General features: G+C 38.0%; 1 protein-coding gene across 1 annotated transcript in view; it reads left to right on the plus strand.

The window, feature by feature from the left end:
- The window catches only part of LOC149803107 (bifunctional heparan sulfate N-deacetylase/N-sulfotransferase-like), a 61,076-nt gene that overhangs the window by 35,306 nt on the left and 8,615 nt on the right, over positions 1-17,155 (plus strand). The window contains exons 9-12 of the mRNA XM_089952710.1: positions 6,311-6,434; positions 7,435-7,609; positions 8,826-8,996; positions 10,150-10,259. Of these exons, the coding sequence (XP_089808836.1) occupies positions 6,311-6,434; positions 7,435-7,609; positions 8,826-8,996; positions 10,150-10,259 (580 nt within the window). The remainder of the gene's footprint in view (positions 1-6,310; positions 6,435-7,434; positions 7,610-8,825; positions 8,997-10,149; positions 10,260-17,155) is intronic.

Here is a 17,155-nt window from a genome sequence, read left to right on the forward strand (position 1 = left end):
ATTATTACTATAGTACTGCAATGATTAACTCTTTCTATATATAATGTAAAAAAAAGCATTTCATTTGTCATTATCAAGGTAATAGACTTGAAGTAAATGATCACAGAGGTTCTGTCTGTTTGATACATTTTAGTTATATTACAGTAATACATTATTTAGGTTTAGATAATTCAGAATTCACATAATAAACTAAATTTTGCTGGTTACCATTTTGTATGCAATGAAGTCTTTTCCCCTTTTTTGTGTACCAGACTTAGCCTCAGGGCCAGCATGGGGTCTTTCCCTACCCCTCCTAGGGTTGTGAAATAGAAATTATTGAGATTCCAACCCTTTAACTCTATGTACACCTACTGACCTTGAAAAGACAAGTTTATACATTCAGTTAATATTGACTTCATGGCCTCTTAGTCATGACTTAGAAACTATTGAGATCCCACCTTATAACTACATACATTTACTTGACATGAAATGCGGGTTTATACATGCACTTGTCATTTACGTCAGGGTTTATCCTGAATCCCCAGGTGATTAGATGGTTTGCTATCACTTTAAGGAGGAAGGGAGGAATGTGTTGTGATTTGGGTTTAAGAGCTGGTGTGTTGGAATCACGTGTGCATCAAACACTGATCTTATTTAAGACTTGGAAAAGTTGGTCAGAATCATTTTTTGCTCTTTAATGTAATGGAAAAATATTATCATTGAAGTTAATTTATTTTTATAATACATTTACTACTGCTTTGTAAACATCTCCATGTAAAACGGGTACAATAACTTTGTAAACATCTTTTTCATACTGTTACTACAGCTTTTTAAACATGTTTGTAATACAGATACTACTGCATTGTAAACATGTCTTCTTTAAATACATTCCTTGATCACATTAATAACTGGAATATAAGCCTCCTACCTGCCGAAACCAGCCATACTAAAAGATTAAAATTTGTCTTTAATTGTCTATATCATGTAGACAAAGGGCAGTAACTCTTGCCCATTGTCTCCCCTTGCCATCTCTAGGTGGTGCCCGTTCTTAAGCTTATCTTCTATACACAAAATGGTATGGTATAAGCCTCCATTTATGCCAGGTTTTTATGTGTGAAATTTAAGCCATCAATTAAAAATTTTGGATTTATTTGGATTAATATTGATTCATAAACAGGTTGTACACATTTCTTTTATTTGGCAGATAGTGCAATTTATAACATTTTTGGACTTAGACTTTTTGCACCACAGGGTATAAAATGCTATCATTGATGCATGTTGATTGTCAAGTGTTTGTGCATGCTGTCTTTAGTTTTTGAAATCTGTTGATAATGGGCATTATTTAGGAAATTAATGAATTATTAACACAATAATGTGTTAATTTATGTTGTTGTTGTTATGGGGTTTATCACCATTTTCAGCACACAATAGGCTATACATGGTGGCTAGTATAACTGGTGGAGAAAGAACCCAAGAAAACTCTGGGCAGAATCACTGCACACAGAATGCTACTGGCAAGTGTTCTCATGTACCCATATTGGCTGAATTCAGGACTAGAACCCACACAGACAGATGAGATGGCAGTGAATTGTAATGGTGAGCTCTCTAGACCACTCATCCATCTGGGGCCAATTGTATTAATTTATCTATTGTTTCTATTTTTTATTGCTTCAGAAACAGTGTCTTCTAAGTGTAGTAAATGCAAGAAATACAAAGCAGTCTGAAAACATGCACAAGTTCTGCCTGGCATGTACAAAATGTCCTTCCCATTACAGTGTTTGCAAGTTGTGGGTTGAGGACACCTGGTTGACCGATCTGCAAAAATCAGCAAAAGACAAAAGGAAGAGGGGAAAAGCACACTAAACCAGTATGGATTTAGTATACATCACAATACAGAATCAGTTTTGAGCCTTGTGGGGTACATTACTGGGATAAGCACACTAAACCAGTATGGATTTAGTATACATCACAATACAGAATCAGTTTTCATTACTGGGATAAACCTCTTCTCTAAAATTAGAAGCATGACACCTTCTAACACTTTGACATCAGCAGATTTGGTTGTAGACAAAAAAAGATATATTGCAGTAGCAGTTAGATATGGCAGCTTTTCAGCAACGTATGTGTCGACTCAGGCCAGATTCCATCTCACTTCCATCTGTAGCTGTCTCAGATAATTTGGATACTGTGGGGGATTGTTCCCCCATTTTCAGGCAACCCAGTGGGCATAAGCACCCCTGTTAAATCTGAGCTTGGCATTTGGACCTGTAAGACCAGGTGCATGGAGTATTTCTTGGATCCAGCGGATCCAGCATGTTGTACTGTCTTGCCATCCAGAGCAGTACTGGCCATCTTGGCAACTCAGATGTCCCCTCAAGGATTTGATTACAAGGATTTTAGTGATAGATTTGACCTTTCAGCCAAACATATGGCTTCATATATGTATAAAGAGGGTAATCTTTGTGAAAGATAATCTGTATAGCCAAGCTGACTATTATTATTATAAAAGAGCCACTCACCACTCAATGGCTAATGTACTGGCTGCCTTTGCCAAGCTTTAATTGATACATTAGCATGCAAAATTGAAGAAGTTCATTGGCAGACAGCTTAGGAACTGCCCCTTCACATTGTGGCTCCACCTGTATCCTCATTTTGGAATACACCATCCCTGCCACAACTGAGGGACAACAGGTGAGCCAGGCAAAGTAAATCTTTTTGCCCCATGGGTCATTCAGATCTCAGCCTTATGCCAGCAGACAACAGCTGAACCAGTCTAGGAGGCAATCTTACAAGTAAGGTAAGAAACCAAGTTTCTCTACCCCAGTGCCCTATTTCTTCCTGCACTGACTAAACACACCTAGCTCCTGTTGACAGCTGACCAGTGGGTGCCAGACTCCTGCAGTTCTGATCACATTGGATCAACCTTTCCCGCAAAATGGATGGGTTAACCAAGTCATTTTGGAGGAACTTCAGATTTTGTTTATACAACCCTCTCTTTCTTCCTCTTTGCTAGATCTGAGTTGCCTCAACAAATTTATGTTTCTGCTGAACTTCACAATAGAGATGGTGAGGTCTATCATACTCTCCATTCCGAAGAGTTTGGTATTCACAGATGCCTACAGTCATGCCCCTATTCATCTGGTGTTGTGAAAGCATCTTTGGTTTGCTTACTGCGACAGTTTACCAGTTCTGAGTCCTTCCCTTTGGTCTAATTATCAGCCACGTGTCTTCAATAAACTTATGGACTACATCATCACCCTATTCCAGTCGACATCCTCTATGACAACAGCAACACATCTTAATGATCTTCTCCAAACATGTATGGCAAACGCTGTTCTTCTTAATGGCAGAAACAATTTTCTGTCCCTTTTGAATCATCTTTTTTCCCCTGACCTTCACGCACCCCAGTGCTTTGTCCATCTTGATATGAAATTTATAACTGATCTCAATCTCATATGTCTCCCTTATCCTATGGATCATTGATCTCATAGAGTCTGTTTCCAACAGGACGTGGATTTCAGCAAAAGAGTTCTTAAAACTCCTTGGGTTACTGTAATTAGCAGCACAATTGATCCCATCAGGACACCTTTATATGTGTCCATTACAAATGGCTAGGTGGTGCCCATTTTCCTTTCCACTAAACTAGAAGGTCTGTACTGCAAGCAAGGTATGCTTATTCCTGTGTCTGTGGCAGTTGGCTCACAACAAGAGTTCCTCTGTGGAAACCCTGACCAGAAAAGACAATATGTACAGATGCCAGTGCACATTGTTGGGGAGCCGACTTGCTGCCGGACGATGGCAAATGGGGAACAGGGTAAATGCCTCTTCACATCATCAATGAAAGCTATTTAAAATGCCATTCAGCTCTGGAAGGACAGGCTCTGGGAAGTCAGTCCTGATTACATCTGACAGCTCTGTTGTGGTGTCTTACCTCATTAAACATGGGTATCAAATCACCTGACTTTTGTGTGCTTGCTTGGGAGTTTCTTCGTTGATGTTTCCAACATCAGATCAGTGTGCAAAGCAGATATATTGTCAGCAGACACAATGTTCTGGTCATTGTTCTGTCCAGATGGGCCATGTCATTCATATGAATGGTCCCTTCACTCATTGGTTTTTCAAAAGATTTGTGTGTTTTGGGGGCTGATGATGTGACAAGGTGGAACCACAAGCTGCCTACAATTGTCTCACTGGTCACAGACCTGGAAGCTTGGGCCATGGATGCATTGTCAAACAGTTGGGAGGGGTTATGAGTCTTTGTTTACCCACCCCTCGACACTCACTTTATGTACTGAAATTAATACAGAAAATGCGGGGTCTGAATTGGAACATAATTCTGATATCCCCTCTCAGATGGAACAAGTCCTGGGCCACTTTTCTTGAGCTAGCGATAGGCCCACCAAGAAAGATTACAGGCAAACAAAATCTTCTCAAAGAACCAAGGTCATAGGTTTGCCCAGAACATCTTCTTCATGCTTGGCTCTTGTAAGGAAAGCCTTGTGATAAAGAGAATTCAGACCTTTTATTGTGGAGAGAATGTTAGAGTGAAAAGGCCCTCCACTCAGAAGGTGTATGAGGGAAGGTGGTGTGTTGTCAGGGACTGGTGTAGTATCAATACCATCAGCCCTTTGAGTTCCTCAATCCCTCAACTAGCTGACTCTTTTCTCTGGCTCTCTGAGTAGAGAACCAATTACAGTCCAAGGTTACTTCATGATATCTGACTCTTTCAGGCACCATAGCAGAAGAGATATCACTCATGATAAAGATCTATCAGACCTACTAACCAATTTTGATTTGAGCTGACCCAAATCCCTCACCCTACTTCCAAAATGGAATCTGCCCTGGGTCCTAACATGGCTCAACTTAGCAGTTTCAGTCATTAACCAGGACCTCTCTGAAGCTTTAGCTTTGGTTCGCAGTGTGAGTGAGTTGCATGCCCTTTCAGTTGATCCCAACTATCATCAGATCAGATCTGATGGTTCAATGATCCTTTTGACACAACCAGACTTTGTGACCAAGAATTGTTTACCATTAGTGGGCAGTCAGCTATCTGTAGATAAGTTGAGGCATTGGCCATACAAAATCCTCTCAATGCCTTAAACACTACTTGAAGAGCGTAGAGACGAGTTGTGGCAACTGCAAAGACTCTTTGTCTCTGTGAAAGTAGGAAAGCAGGATATCACTCCTGAAGCCAAATGTTCATGGCTTAAGTGGGTTATATGCTTAATGCACTCTGACATTTCAAAAGATCAAAGTCACCTCATGAGGATTTTAGTGCATACAGTTTGAGCATCTTCTGCAAGCCTCACATTTGAAACCAATGTTTTGATCCAAAACTTCATGGAAGCTGTTGACTGTTATGCTGAGTCAGCCTTCTTGAGTTTTAATCTCAGGGATTTAGCTTTGCAGAGACCAAATCCAAATCTGGTGGGTCTGTTGGCTGCAGCCCAGATGACTGACCACCAGGCCTAATTAAACCAACACAACCTCTTTTTTGCCATTGCACTTTGACAGTAAGAAGACTTGAAGAATCATCTTCTCAACCTGATAGAGCAGTCACAGATCATGTGACCATAAACTGTGTTGCTATAAGCAGGAGAATGGGTCATCATTCAGATGGGAACTCCAATCTTTCTTTCTTATAAAGATACCCAAGATATAGGTAGGATGCTCATCATTCCCTCCACCCGTTGCATCATCAGCTAATGTTAATGTGATCAGGGAATGTATTCAAATGAGAAAGCAAATTTTATAGTAGATTATGTTTCTTTGAGAATATTTACCTTATCTTATAACTTGAAGATTATCCCATCCACCCTGCTGTGCAGAACTCCTTGTTAATAATTGCTCAGCTTAAAACTGGCAAAAACTTAGTGATGGCAAGGGCAAGTAATGTGCAAGAATTACTGCCCTTGGTCTATATGATCTAGATAGAAAAGATGTATTTTCATGTTTTAGTATAGTTGAATTTAGAAGGTAGAAGACTTATATTCCTAAGAGAGGAACATAATTTACACTAAAATTGCTTTCTTTTGTAATACAGGTACAGCTGCTAAGTACACATTTATTTGTAATACAGGTACTTCAGCTTCATACACATTTATTTGTAATACAGGTACTACTGCTTTGTACACATTTATTTGTAATACAGGTACTACTGCTTTGTACACATTTATTTGTAATACAGGTACTTCAGCTTCATACACATTTATTTGTAATACAGGTACTACTTCTTTGTACACATTTATTTGTAATACAGGTACTTCAACTTCATACACATTTATTTGTAATACGGGTACTTCAGCTTCATACACATTTCTTTGTAATACAGGTACTACTGCTTTGTACACATTTCTTGGCATGCATCCAGCAGTCAAGAGTAATTACAACAGCCAGGAAACTTTTGAGGAAGTCCAATTCTTTAATGGCAATAATTATGAAAAAGGCTTAGATTGGTAAGTTGTTTTTTTTCTGTTTCATCTCCTCTTGTAATCCACTTGGTATTGATCCTGTTTAAATTCATCTTTTTAAAATCAACACTCCTTGTAGTTGTCATAGATACATTTCAGTGCAGGATTCTTATCTGTCTATCTATCTATCTAACTATCTGTCTGTCTGTCTGTCTGTCCGTCCATCCATCCATCCACACAACCGCCTACCTACCTACCTACCTACCTATGTACCTACCTAGTGTTGTTTGTTCTGCTGATCTTTCCTAACAAACTGCATGTATCCAGGTCTGCCTGCACATTAGGCGATGGCTGATCTGGATCTTTGCAGTTGGACCCAACTTATGAGCAAGAATATACAATATATAAAATAACTGGTAATGTTGGAAGCTTGTTTGCCAGGTAAAATAATCGATATTAAAGTATTCAGCAATATACTCTGTTATAGTTGAATTTGAAATCCTTTGTCACAGGCTAAATGTCTAAATACTTGCCTCTTATGTGTTGACATTTCACATGAGACATCTAGCCAGTCATTATGATGACAAAGTCACATAATAATATATATCTTGTTAGAGAGTAACATTGCATGTAATATATTCCCAGTGGTCTTATAAGAGCATAAGCATAAGAGCATAAGATTTTGTTTCAACCAATCATAAATGAGAGTACTTTTGGAAAGTCATTTTTTATTGGATGATCATGGAAGCTTAAGAGCATAAGAGTTTGTTTCAACCAATCATAAATAAGAGTACTTTTGGAAAGTCATTTTGGATTGGATGATCATGGAAGCTTAAGCTCAAGCTTGAAGTTTTATGATCTTCTGCCAGGTCTTAACATAAGAGTGTCTTTGACGTGGACAGTGTCACCATCCTTGTGTGTATTACCACATACCTTTGCAATGTTCAGAATCAGGGGTCTGCCTCAAATGCAACTATAAAGAGGATGCATAATTGATCTTTTCCATTAAATTGTATGTTTTCATAAATTACCTGTTGTTTTTCAGGTACATGGATCACTTCCCGAACCTAACTAACGACTCCACTGAGTTGTTATTTGAGAAGAGTGCCACATATTTTGACAATGCTGATGCACCTATGAGGGCATTTGCTCTTGTACCAAAAACAAAGATAATTTCTATATTGGTAGACCCAGCAAAGAGGGCATACTCCTGGTATCAGGTGAGTGGATATCATTTTTTACTTTGTTACCAAACATGGAAACTTGAAGAAATTGAAAGTTTGAAATTTAAAATAGGAAGCAAAACTCTCTTTAATTTTACTTTTTTGTCTTTACATAACATTATTGATATGTTTTTTGCATTCTTAATATATTCATTTTCTTTCTTATATATTGATATTATGATGGTTTATATATATATATATATATATATATATATATATATATATATATATATATATATATATATATATATATATATATATATATATATATATATCTTCCTTTGTTTTCTTTCTTGTATATTGTCTTTGATATTATGTTGGTTCTACCCAATACAGATTTCTTTATATGTTACAAGATAGACATTCCGCATATTAAATCTGTCTTGCAAAGTTTTTTAAGGTTGTGGGGTACAAAGCATCAGTCGTTTTGTTTCAGTTAAATCATACATTTATGTTCATTTAAAATTTAAATTGAGAAACTTGAAAATAATTTCAATGTTTTTCTTTCCGTATCTTGTAGATTAGAGAAGTCATTCACCTTATTTCATAAATTGACTGTTTTAAAGAGCACTGGTCTGAACATTTTTATGGCCTGCCATGACTGGCTGGGACATGTATTGTTATCCTTGACTTCTGTTTAAGTTTTGCATATGGGTAATTTTTAAGGCACTTTGATGGGGCTTTTTGGTTCTGTGTTTCATACTTTGGGTAGTGGATCATCTCAAGGAACCCTCTTTTTTCATAACAATGTCAAATGGCTTCACCAAATATCAAGAATACTAACTTGTCATTCCAAATTCTTTTCTTCTAATTCATCACTTCAGAGTTTGTCAAGGGTTGAATTAAGCTCTTTATAGGAAAATGCAAATGTACAATTGCAGAGTTTTGTAACCTCAAATGTTGCAGAAATAATGACAATGAAAACTTAAATATAATCTACACATGGCTTATAGGCTTGGAGAGTTTTATCTTATACAAAGGAATCCGCATTATATTCAAAATAAGTTATTATAGTGGCTTTGTTTCTCTAACATGTCAGATGTGTCACATTTGCAAAAGTAGGTAAGTAATAGCCTGTTCATTAGGATTATATTAATAATACTAAAGATATTTCAACTTGAAAATTTATTGTTTGCTATCTTTGAATAACACATATTGAACAAGACTGACAAAACTTCATGCTTTTGAGTTAAAGTTATTATTTGTTTTTCAGCATATGAGAGCCCATACAGATCCCACTGCATTAAACTACACTTTCTACGACATATTGACTGCTCCAGACACTGCGCCTCGGAGGGTGCGAGGATTGCGCAATCGCTGTCTGGAACCAGGACTGTATGCTCAACATATTCTCCATTGGCTAGATTACTTCCCAGCTCAGCAGGTACCATATATATATTTGCTTATAAATTGAGTCTAACTGCAAACAACACAGTCCCTGATCTGCCATCATATAATACACAAGCAGATCACGGTCTGTGTTGTTTGTTCTACAGATTACTCCTAGCAAACTACATAGATCCCAGCCTGATTAAAATCAGATATTGTTTATGAAGATATGACAGCAGCTTCTTAAGGCACATGTTCTGGTTACCTTTATAATTAACCAATGGAAATGCAGCTTTCAAAAATCGGAAAGAGAATCAAATCATTAAGCACATATTGTTGCTCTTCAGCCACACTGCTCAGTCTCTCAAACCCGAAGATATAAAACTTCATCTGATTGGCTGATAAAATTAGTGATTATGGTAATAACATTGGTCGTCAGAACAAGACCCCAAAGCGTTTGATGTCAGATCTTCATCTAGGACAGTGAAGATCTGATTTTAATCAGATGGCATAGACCCTCATCTACTGTTGCATACTATGTCAGCAGATCTGGGTCTATGCAATTTGCAGTTCAACTTGAATTATAAGTGAGTGTTTGTGGTAAACAGTTTTTCTTTTCCTTTGTTCACTCTCTTATTTATGTCAAATGTTTGAAAATACAAGTGTGAGCATTTTAGTATTGGTGGGAGTAAATTTCATTCTGTACATAAAGTTTTGCTGCAGACAAATTTTTGCAGGTTTATATTCTGTTCATTATATGACAACGATAAATGTTTGATTGGGATGTTTAAATTGTGGGTGGGGTGTTTTGGTCTCATAAAAGTAGCAGAATCTTATTCAACAAAACCTGCTACTTTCAGGTGTTATAGTTCTTCCACACAGCATCATGAATTTTATCCTATCTGTAACTAAGTAAATTTTCAGGTCAGTGTCATTAAGTGTAGCTTCAAGTACCAAATTTGTTTCACACAGCATCATGAATTTTATCCTATCTGTAATGCTGTACATTTTCAGGTCAGTGACATTAAATGTAGCTTAAAGTACCTAATTTGTTTCACATGAAGTATTTAAATGAATTAGCTACAGATAGAATAAAATTCACAATCTGTGTGGAATGAACCATAGGAGAGTCAAATTGAAATTAGTTCATACCTACTTTAATATTTACATTTCACAAGATATTTATTTATGATATTATGTTTTTTCAGCTTTTTGTAATTGATGGGGAACTACTTAAAGCTAATCCAGTCCTTATTATGGATCAGGTGCAAAAGTTTCTTGCTGTAGAGCCATACTTCAACTATACTGAGCATCTCAGGTACTTAAAAATTTACTTAATCGCCTAAACAAGCTCAGTTACCTACACACTCTCTGGTTCGTTCACTTGAGCACCCACTCAACCAACCACCCATTAATCACTAACTTTTAATTAGGTCTGTTTAATTTTTTTACAAAATACATGCCAGGGTACTTTAATTGTTTGAGACTTCATAAAAAAATGATATACAGTTTTCTAAATTGCATCAGCAGGTGGCTACCCTGCATTAAAAGTGCCTTTCCTGGATCCCGGTTATATTTTATTGGAAGAGCCCCTACAAAACTTGCTTATATTTTGGATAATTTCATTGACTCATACTCTGTTCAGTTTACTTTTGCTCCCACTCAAACTTTATCACATGTTATTCACAACTTACTAATATTCGCACACTCATCCACAGTTTATTCACTCCTGCATCCCCTAACCTCATCACCCATTAATCACTCCTTGCTTACAAAACATTGGTTAAACTTGCTCACATTCATTCTCACTTGCAGTTTTGTTCACTTTTACACCTACTAGCTTACACTTTTACCCACTCAAACTCAGTTACTTACTTTTGCTTTCACCCACTTTCATTCACTAATTCATCATACTGCTGGCATATCTTCTTGGTCACCTGCTCACTTATACTCACAATTTGCTTACCAAGTCATTCACTTGTCACACACACACAATGAATTTTTGCTCACTCTGACATACACTTGCTCAGTCTGTAAATCATTAATACACTTGGCCCCTACACATCCACTGAGTCACTCGCATGCTCACACAACTACACCTCTCACTAATTTAATCACCTACTCATTTGCTGTTTCACTTAATTGGTTGTTCACTTTTTCCATTTATATACATGTGTATAAAACCATTGACTCGCTCATTTAATTGATGATGCCCTCACTCACACACATGCACTGAATCACTTAGTTATGTAACTAGTGTATTTGACACTAGATTCATTGACTTCTGTAGTGTCTTTCCTTGGGAGTCAGCTGGATTTTTTGTCAGCAATCACTCCATCTGTCATTTCTCCTTTGAGTACATTCCCCACTTTGTCACTTTAACATTAGGAATATAAGCCTACTAGCTCCCTCATCCATCCATGCTTAAAGATGAAAATTCATCTTTTCTGTGTATCCCATATAGACAAATGTCATTTTCTGTTACCCGTTACATCCCCTTGCCACCACTAGGTGTCGCCATTTTTTAAGCTTTGCTCACATGCACAACATTGTACAAAATAAACCTCCTGTTAAATCCAAATCTTTATGTGTGAAATTCAAGCCATCCATTCAAACTTTTGGATTTATTTGACTTAATATTGATTAATAAACAGGTGGTATACATTATTGTTTTAATTTTGGTGGATATTTTGTGAAATTGATCACTTTTTCAGGCTCTATGCATGTTGACTTTCAAATGTTTGCACATGCTTGTTGATATTATTTTATTGTTTCAGAAACATGTCTTCTAAATGCAGTAAATACAAGAAATTGAAGGCAAGGGAAGACAAATGAGTTCTGCCTGGTTTGTACCAAATGTGTCTCTTCTTCCCCTTGCAGCGTGTGCAATTTTAGCCTGAGGACACCTGATTGTCCATGCTGCAAACATCAGCAAAAGGCAAATAGACAAGGGGAAAAGCATGCAAGAGCAGTATGGATGTGGTAATGATTCATCCAAATACAGAATTGGTTGTGAGCCTTGTGGGGGACACAGCTGGGTACCTTCCACTCCTAAAATCAGAAGGATGACACTTTCCACCACTATGATATTGACATTTGGGTTAGGCAAATGCGGATGTGTTGCAGTTGGATATGCCAACATGTCAGTAACTTATGCATTGGCCAGTGTCGGAGACTATGATGGAATTATTGATTTCAGGCCAAATTTTAACTCTCGTTAAAACATACAGTTTGGATGCAAATGGAAGATTGTTCCCTCATTTTTAGGCAGCTCATTGGGCCTAAGCCCCCATCCCCCCGAGCTGGGCCTTTGGGTCAGTAAGACAAGGTGCATGGGGTATTTTTTTTATCCAGCATGTAATACCGTCTCTCCATACAGAGTTGCACTGGCCATCCAACCATTCCAGCCATCCCAACCCCATCTCAATTAGGGGCATCTTATTGATAGAACTGTTGAGCCACACATATAGCTGAAAGATCTGTTCATATAGCCAAGCCAATGGTTACACATGCAATTCAGTAATGGGACAGTAGCAGAAACATCATCTGTCCAGCCATGCATCTGACATAACTGATACCAAAGCCAACCAGACTGGCTTCTGCACATCTGACAACTGGGCTGATCATTCTCCGGATTAACAAGCCCTCTGCCCAACAGACAGTGGTTAAATCAGTCTAGGAGGAAATCTTACAAGGGAGGTAAGAAACAAGTTTCTCTTACCCCAGACCTCCGCTTCCCAATGCAGATTTAACACCCCCACTGCTTGTAGCAGACCTGCCAACCCTTACGATTTTGCCATAAATCTGACAAAAATGACCCTTAAAATGTGGACTAAAGCAAAAACTATGGAAATATGATTGATGCAGTAAAATTTGGATAATTGGCTCACCCTTGTTTGATTTGGATCAGGGTTTCATATTAGGATTTAGTGGCGTTAGTAAGGGACCGGACTCATTTTACTGTAGTACCTCAGAAGCTTTAGATTGCACATATTTTTTCCTGCAATGCATCTGCATGATCAAACTTATTCTGTGATGTGATTTTGATTTTTAACGTAGCTTTAATAATTTTTCAGTCATATCGCTACGATGTCTGCAGTGTGGCAGTTTATAGTGATGTCTAGCACTGGGGCATCATGCCGCAGACATGTAGCATGATGTCCCACCCAGTCACATTATCCTGACACCAGGCTGACCAGTCCTAACACTAACCTCTTAATGCTGAGCGCCAAGCAAGGCAGCTGTTAGTACCATTTGTGTAAGTCTTTGGTATGACTCAGCCATGGATCGAACCCACGACCTCCCGCATCCGAGGCAGACGCTGTAACCACTAGGCCACCGGAGCGGTCAAACTGATTCTAGAATTTTTTATAAATGGCTTCAGTAGGCGATACATGTTGAAGACAAAAGGGAAAATAATACTCTTAATGTGTTAATAATCAGTACAGAAGAATAAAAAGGAATATTCAGATTCTTGTGAATAAAATCAGGAAGGGACACAATTATTTTTTTTGGACATATACTGTGAATTTGAGTATGTCTTGCGGAAGCAGATATGATTGCCGTTGTCATTTGAACTTCCAAGAATTACATCAAGTTAAGACATAGCAACAAGCCATTGAGCTGCATAGGGTTTAGAACTGAAGTTCATGCAAATGTTCTAGAGGTAAAATAAGGTCTACTTGTACTTTACAAACTTTTCCGTTGAATATAATGTTTACTATCACTGCATCACTTTCAAATACCAAACTTGTTAAATACATGCTTTCGAAATTTATAATAGCAGTTCATGATATTTTGTTACACCAAAAATCTGGTTAGACTTATGGAAGAAAAATCAGCTGACTTAATGCAAAGGTCTTGTTGCGGTTAGCAAATCTACTGTAGACAGTCTACAAGTGGGCACCAAACTTGTTTTGATCACATTGGATTAGCCTATTTTTGCAAAATGGATGGGTGACCCAAGCCATTTGTAGGGACTTCAGATTTTGTTTATCCAAAACCCTCCTCTACCTACCTGTCCCCATCTAACAGATGTGCCATCGGATTATGAGGAAAAAATTCTTCAACAGAAGATAAAGTCACTCACTGACTAACATGTGGTGGAGATTTTATGAAAATAACAATCTCTGTGGTTTTGTTCACAGCTGTTCCTTGTCAGAAAGGACAAAGACAAGTTGAGGCCAATCATAGACCTGAGTCGACCTCAGCAAATTCATTCTTTTGTTAAAGTTCAGGATGGAGATGGTGAGGTCTGTCTGACTCAGACCAAAGGGATGAGTATGCATCAGTCTTGATCTCAGAGATGCCTGCTTCTATGTCTATATTCACCTGGTGTCTCAAAAGTTTCCTTGGTTTGCTTACTGCGACAAAGTTTACCAATTTTGAGCCCTTCCTATCAATCTAAATATCAGCCCTGGGTCTTCACCAATATTATGGATTGCATTGTCACCATGTTCTGGTCAACATCCTCTACAATAAGGGTGATGTATTGGAATGACCTCCCCAAACAATCCATGTGGTAAGTGCTATTCTCCTGAAGGACAGAAAGGATCTTCTATCCCTTTTAAATCATCATGATTATCTGGTGAATGGAGAAATATCCAAACTTCATCCATCCTAGTGTTTTGTCTCTCTGGGTATGAAGTTTAAATCCAGTCTCAGTCTTGTACTTGTCTGCATCCTTTGTATCATCAAACTCATAGAATCCATTTCCAACAGAACATGGATTTCAGCAAGTGTTCTTGCAACTCTTTGGGTTACTCCATACTGCAGCAGATCCGATCCCACTAGGTCACCATTTTATGCATCGTTACAAATTACTTTGCTAGCTCAGTGTCACCCCTTTTTCAGTCCACTCGACCAGACGGTCAATATGATGATCATTCCTTTGTCTGTGGTGCAGCCATGGTTGCCTCATGACAGGAATTCATCTGGAGAAACCCAAACTGGAAATGATGGTATGTACATATGTCATTATGTACAGTTGGGGAGCCCACTTGCTACTGGATATTAGTACTGTCAGTGGCAGGTGGGGACCAAGAGAATGGCCTTTTCACATCAACCTACTAGAAATGAAAGCTATCATAAACACCTTGCAGCTCCGGAAAGACCAACTCTGTGGGAAGTTGGTCCTGATTATGTCAGACAACTCAGTAGTGGTGACTTAATTCCTCAGACATGGGGGCACCAAATTGTTTGACCTGTGCATGCTGGTTTGAGAGTTTATTCATTGGTGTTACCAAATTCAGATTGTTGTACAAATCAGACACATTCCTGGCAGACTTATTGTTCTGGGTCAGGTTATTCATATGGAATGGTCTCTTCATTCATCAGTTTTTAAGCAGATTTGTGTGTTTTGTGATGTTTGACCTGTTTGTGACAAGGTGGAACCAGAAGCTGCCCACTTTTGTCTCACCAGTCCCAGACCCAGAAGCTTGGGCCATGGATGCATTTTCAGTCAGTTGGGAGGGGTTATGGGCCTTTGTTTTTCCACCACACTGTCTTAGTCCTGAAATTAATACAGGAAATGGGACATGTCCTGGGTCAACAATCTACTCAAGGTAGCAATAGACCAACCCAGAAGATTAAAGTCAAACCAATTCTTTGCAAATATCCAAGGTCATGGGTGTTTCACCCTTGCCTGGATCACCTTCTTCACATCTGGCTCTTGTCAGGAAAGCCTTGTGAGAAAATGAATTCAGACCTTAAGTTCGGGAGAGAATCTTGCGAGCAAGAAGGCCCTCCACTCTGAAGACTTATGAGGGTTTTTAGTCAATACCATCGCCTCTTTCAGTTCCTCGATCCCTCACCGGGCTGACTTTTTTTCCTGGATCTATAGGGACAAAAAGTTGATACCATTTACCATCAATGGCTACTGCTCCATGCTACCTGAAATATTCAGACACCATCAGAGATGCTGCCAGGATTGCTGGTTTCTCACAATAACAATCACATGTCTTGGAAATTCTACAAACCAATGGGAGAAGGGTCAATCAAATTACTTCTGGGTCACGCATTTCATTGTACCCAGTGTGCACTTTGAAAAAAACCACCTAAAATTGAAGATAAAGGCTTGTCAAATAAAGTTGTGATCATTCATTTTATGGGTGATCTCAGTTAAACTATACTAAGGTCAATTTAGTATTTGAATACAAGCATCTGTATGATTGTGATCTTCTGCAGTTTTTGCAGAAACTATCCAGGGATCTATTTGTCTCTTAGAGAAATTTATAGAGCATAACAAGCAGTGTTGAAATGGAAGATAGCAGATTTTTTATGCTTACATTGCTACAATATAGCAAGAAGAAAGTTTCTTTTTCTTATGTGACCCAAAGATGTCGCACAAACCACTGACATGGAAATAGTAGGCACCTTGTCTACAGGGTGCATGGAAGAGGAAAAGGAGGTTGAGATAAAGAGAAAAAAGGAAGTGAAGTTCCAAGATAACTGGTCGAGTATCTATAACTATTTATGGAAAGAACAAGAAGGAGGCATATTGTGTTTTGTGTCAGGAATATAAGAAAGATAATCAATTTAATAACAGAAATGGTTGCACAAACTTTTGAACATCAACTTTGACATGGCAGATGGAATTGGCAGATCATGTCCAATCACACTTAGTGAAAGTGTAATGCAGAAAGAATTCCAGTCTGCAGTTGTAAATGAGTTTCAGAAATGGCAAACAAAAGTGATGCTATAATTTGTGGAAAATAATGTTTGAATATCATGAAGACCAGTTCTTTAATTTGTTTAAATTGTCCAAAATTGCAATTGTTCTCCCATTACAAACAGCAGATTGTGAGAGGGGATTTAGTTCACAAAATTCATACTGGTCTGAGGAATAGACAAACATCAGAAACATTGAATAAACAGAAGACTATTCAGACACAAGGGGGTCATCTAGGCAATTGCTTGTTTTCAGAGGCTTTGAAGAAGTGGAATAATAAGAAGCAAGAAAGAATATTTACCAGCTAGAAAACTAAATTAGGTATGCATATACTATATATATTTGTTGTCAAATGTTTCTGTTGAATTAGGTATGCATATACTTTATAATAATGTCACCCATCAACTACTATTCTGTATTGTTACCCACTTCTGGAGGTAGGTGTTGGGGACCTCCCCAACCAATGAAAATTCCTGGCACAATCTCTGCTCCATGGTAGAGGGGATATTAGTCATGATAAATATCTGTCAGATCTACTTTCCAAT

The sequence above is a fragment of the Sinohyriopsis cumingii genome, chromosome 3 (assembly GCF_028554795.1).
Source record: "Sinohyriopsis cumingii isolate HCF-2022 chromosome 3, ASM2855479v2, whole genome shotgun sequence".
In the NCBI taxonomy this organism is placed as follows: Eukaryota; Metazoa; Mollusca; class Bivalvia; order Unionida; family Unionidae; genus Sinohyriopsis; species Sinohyriopsis cumingii.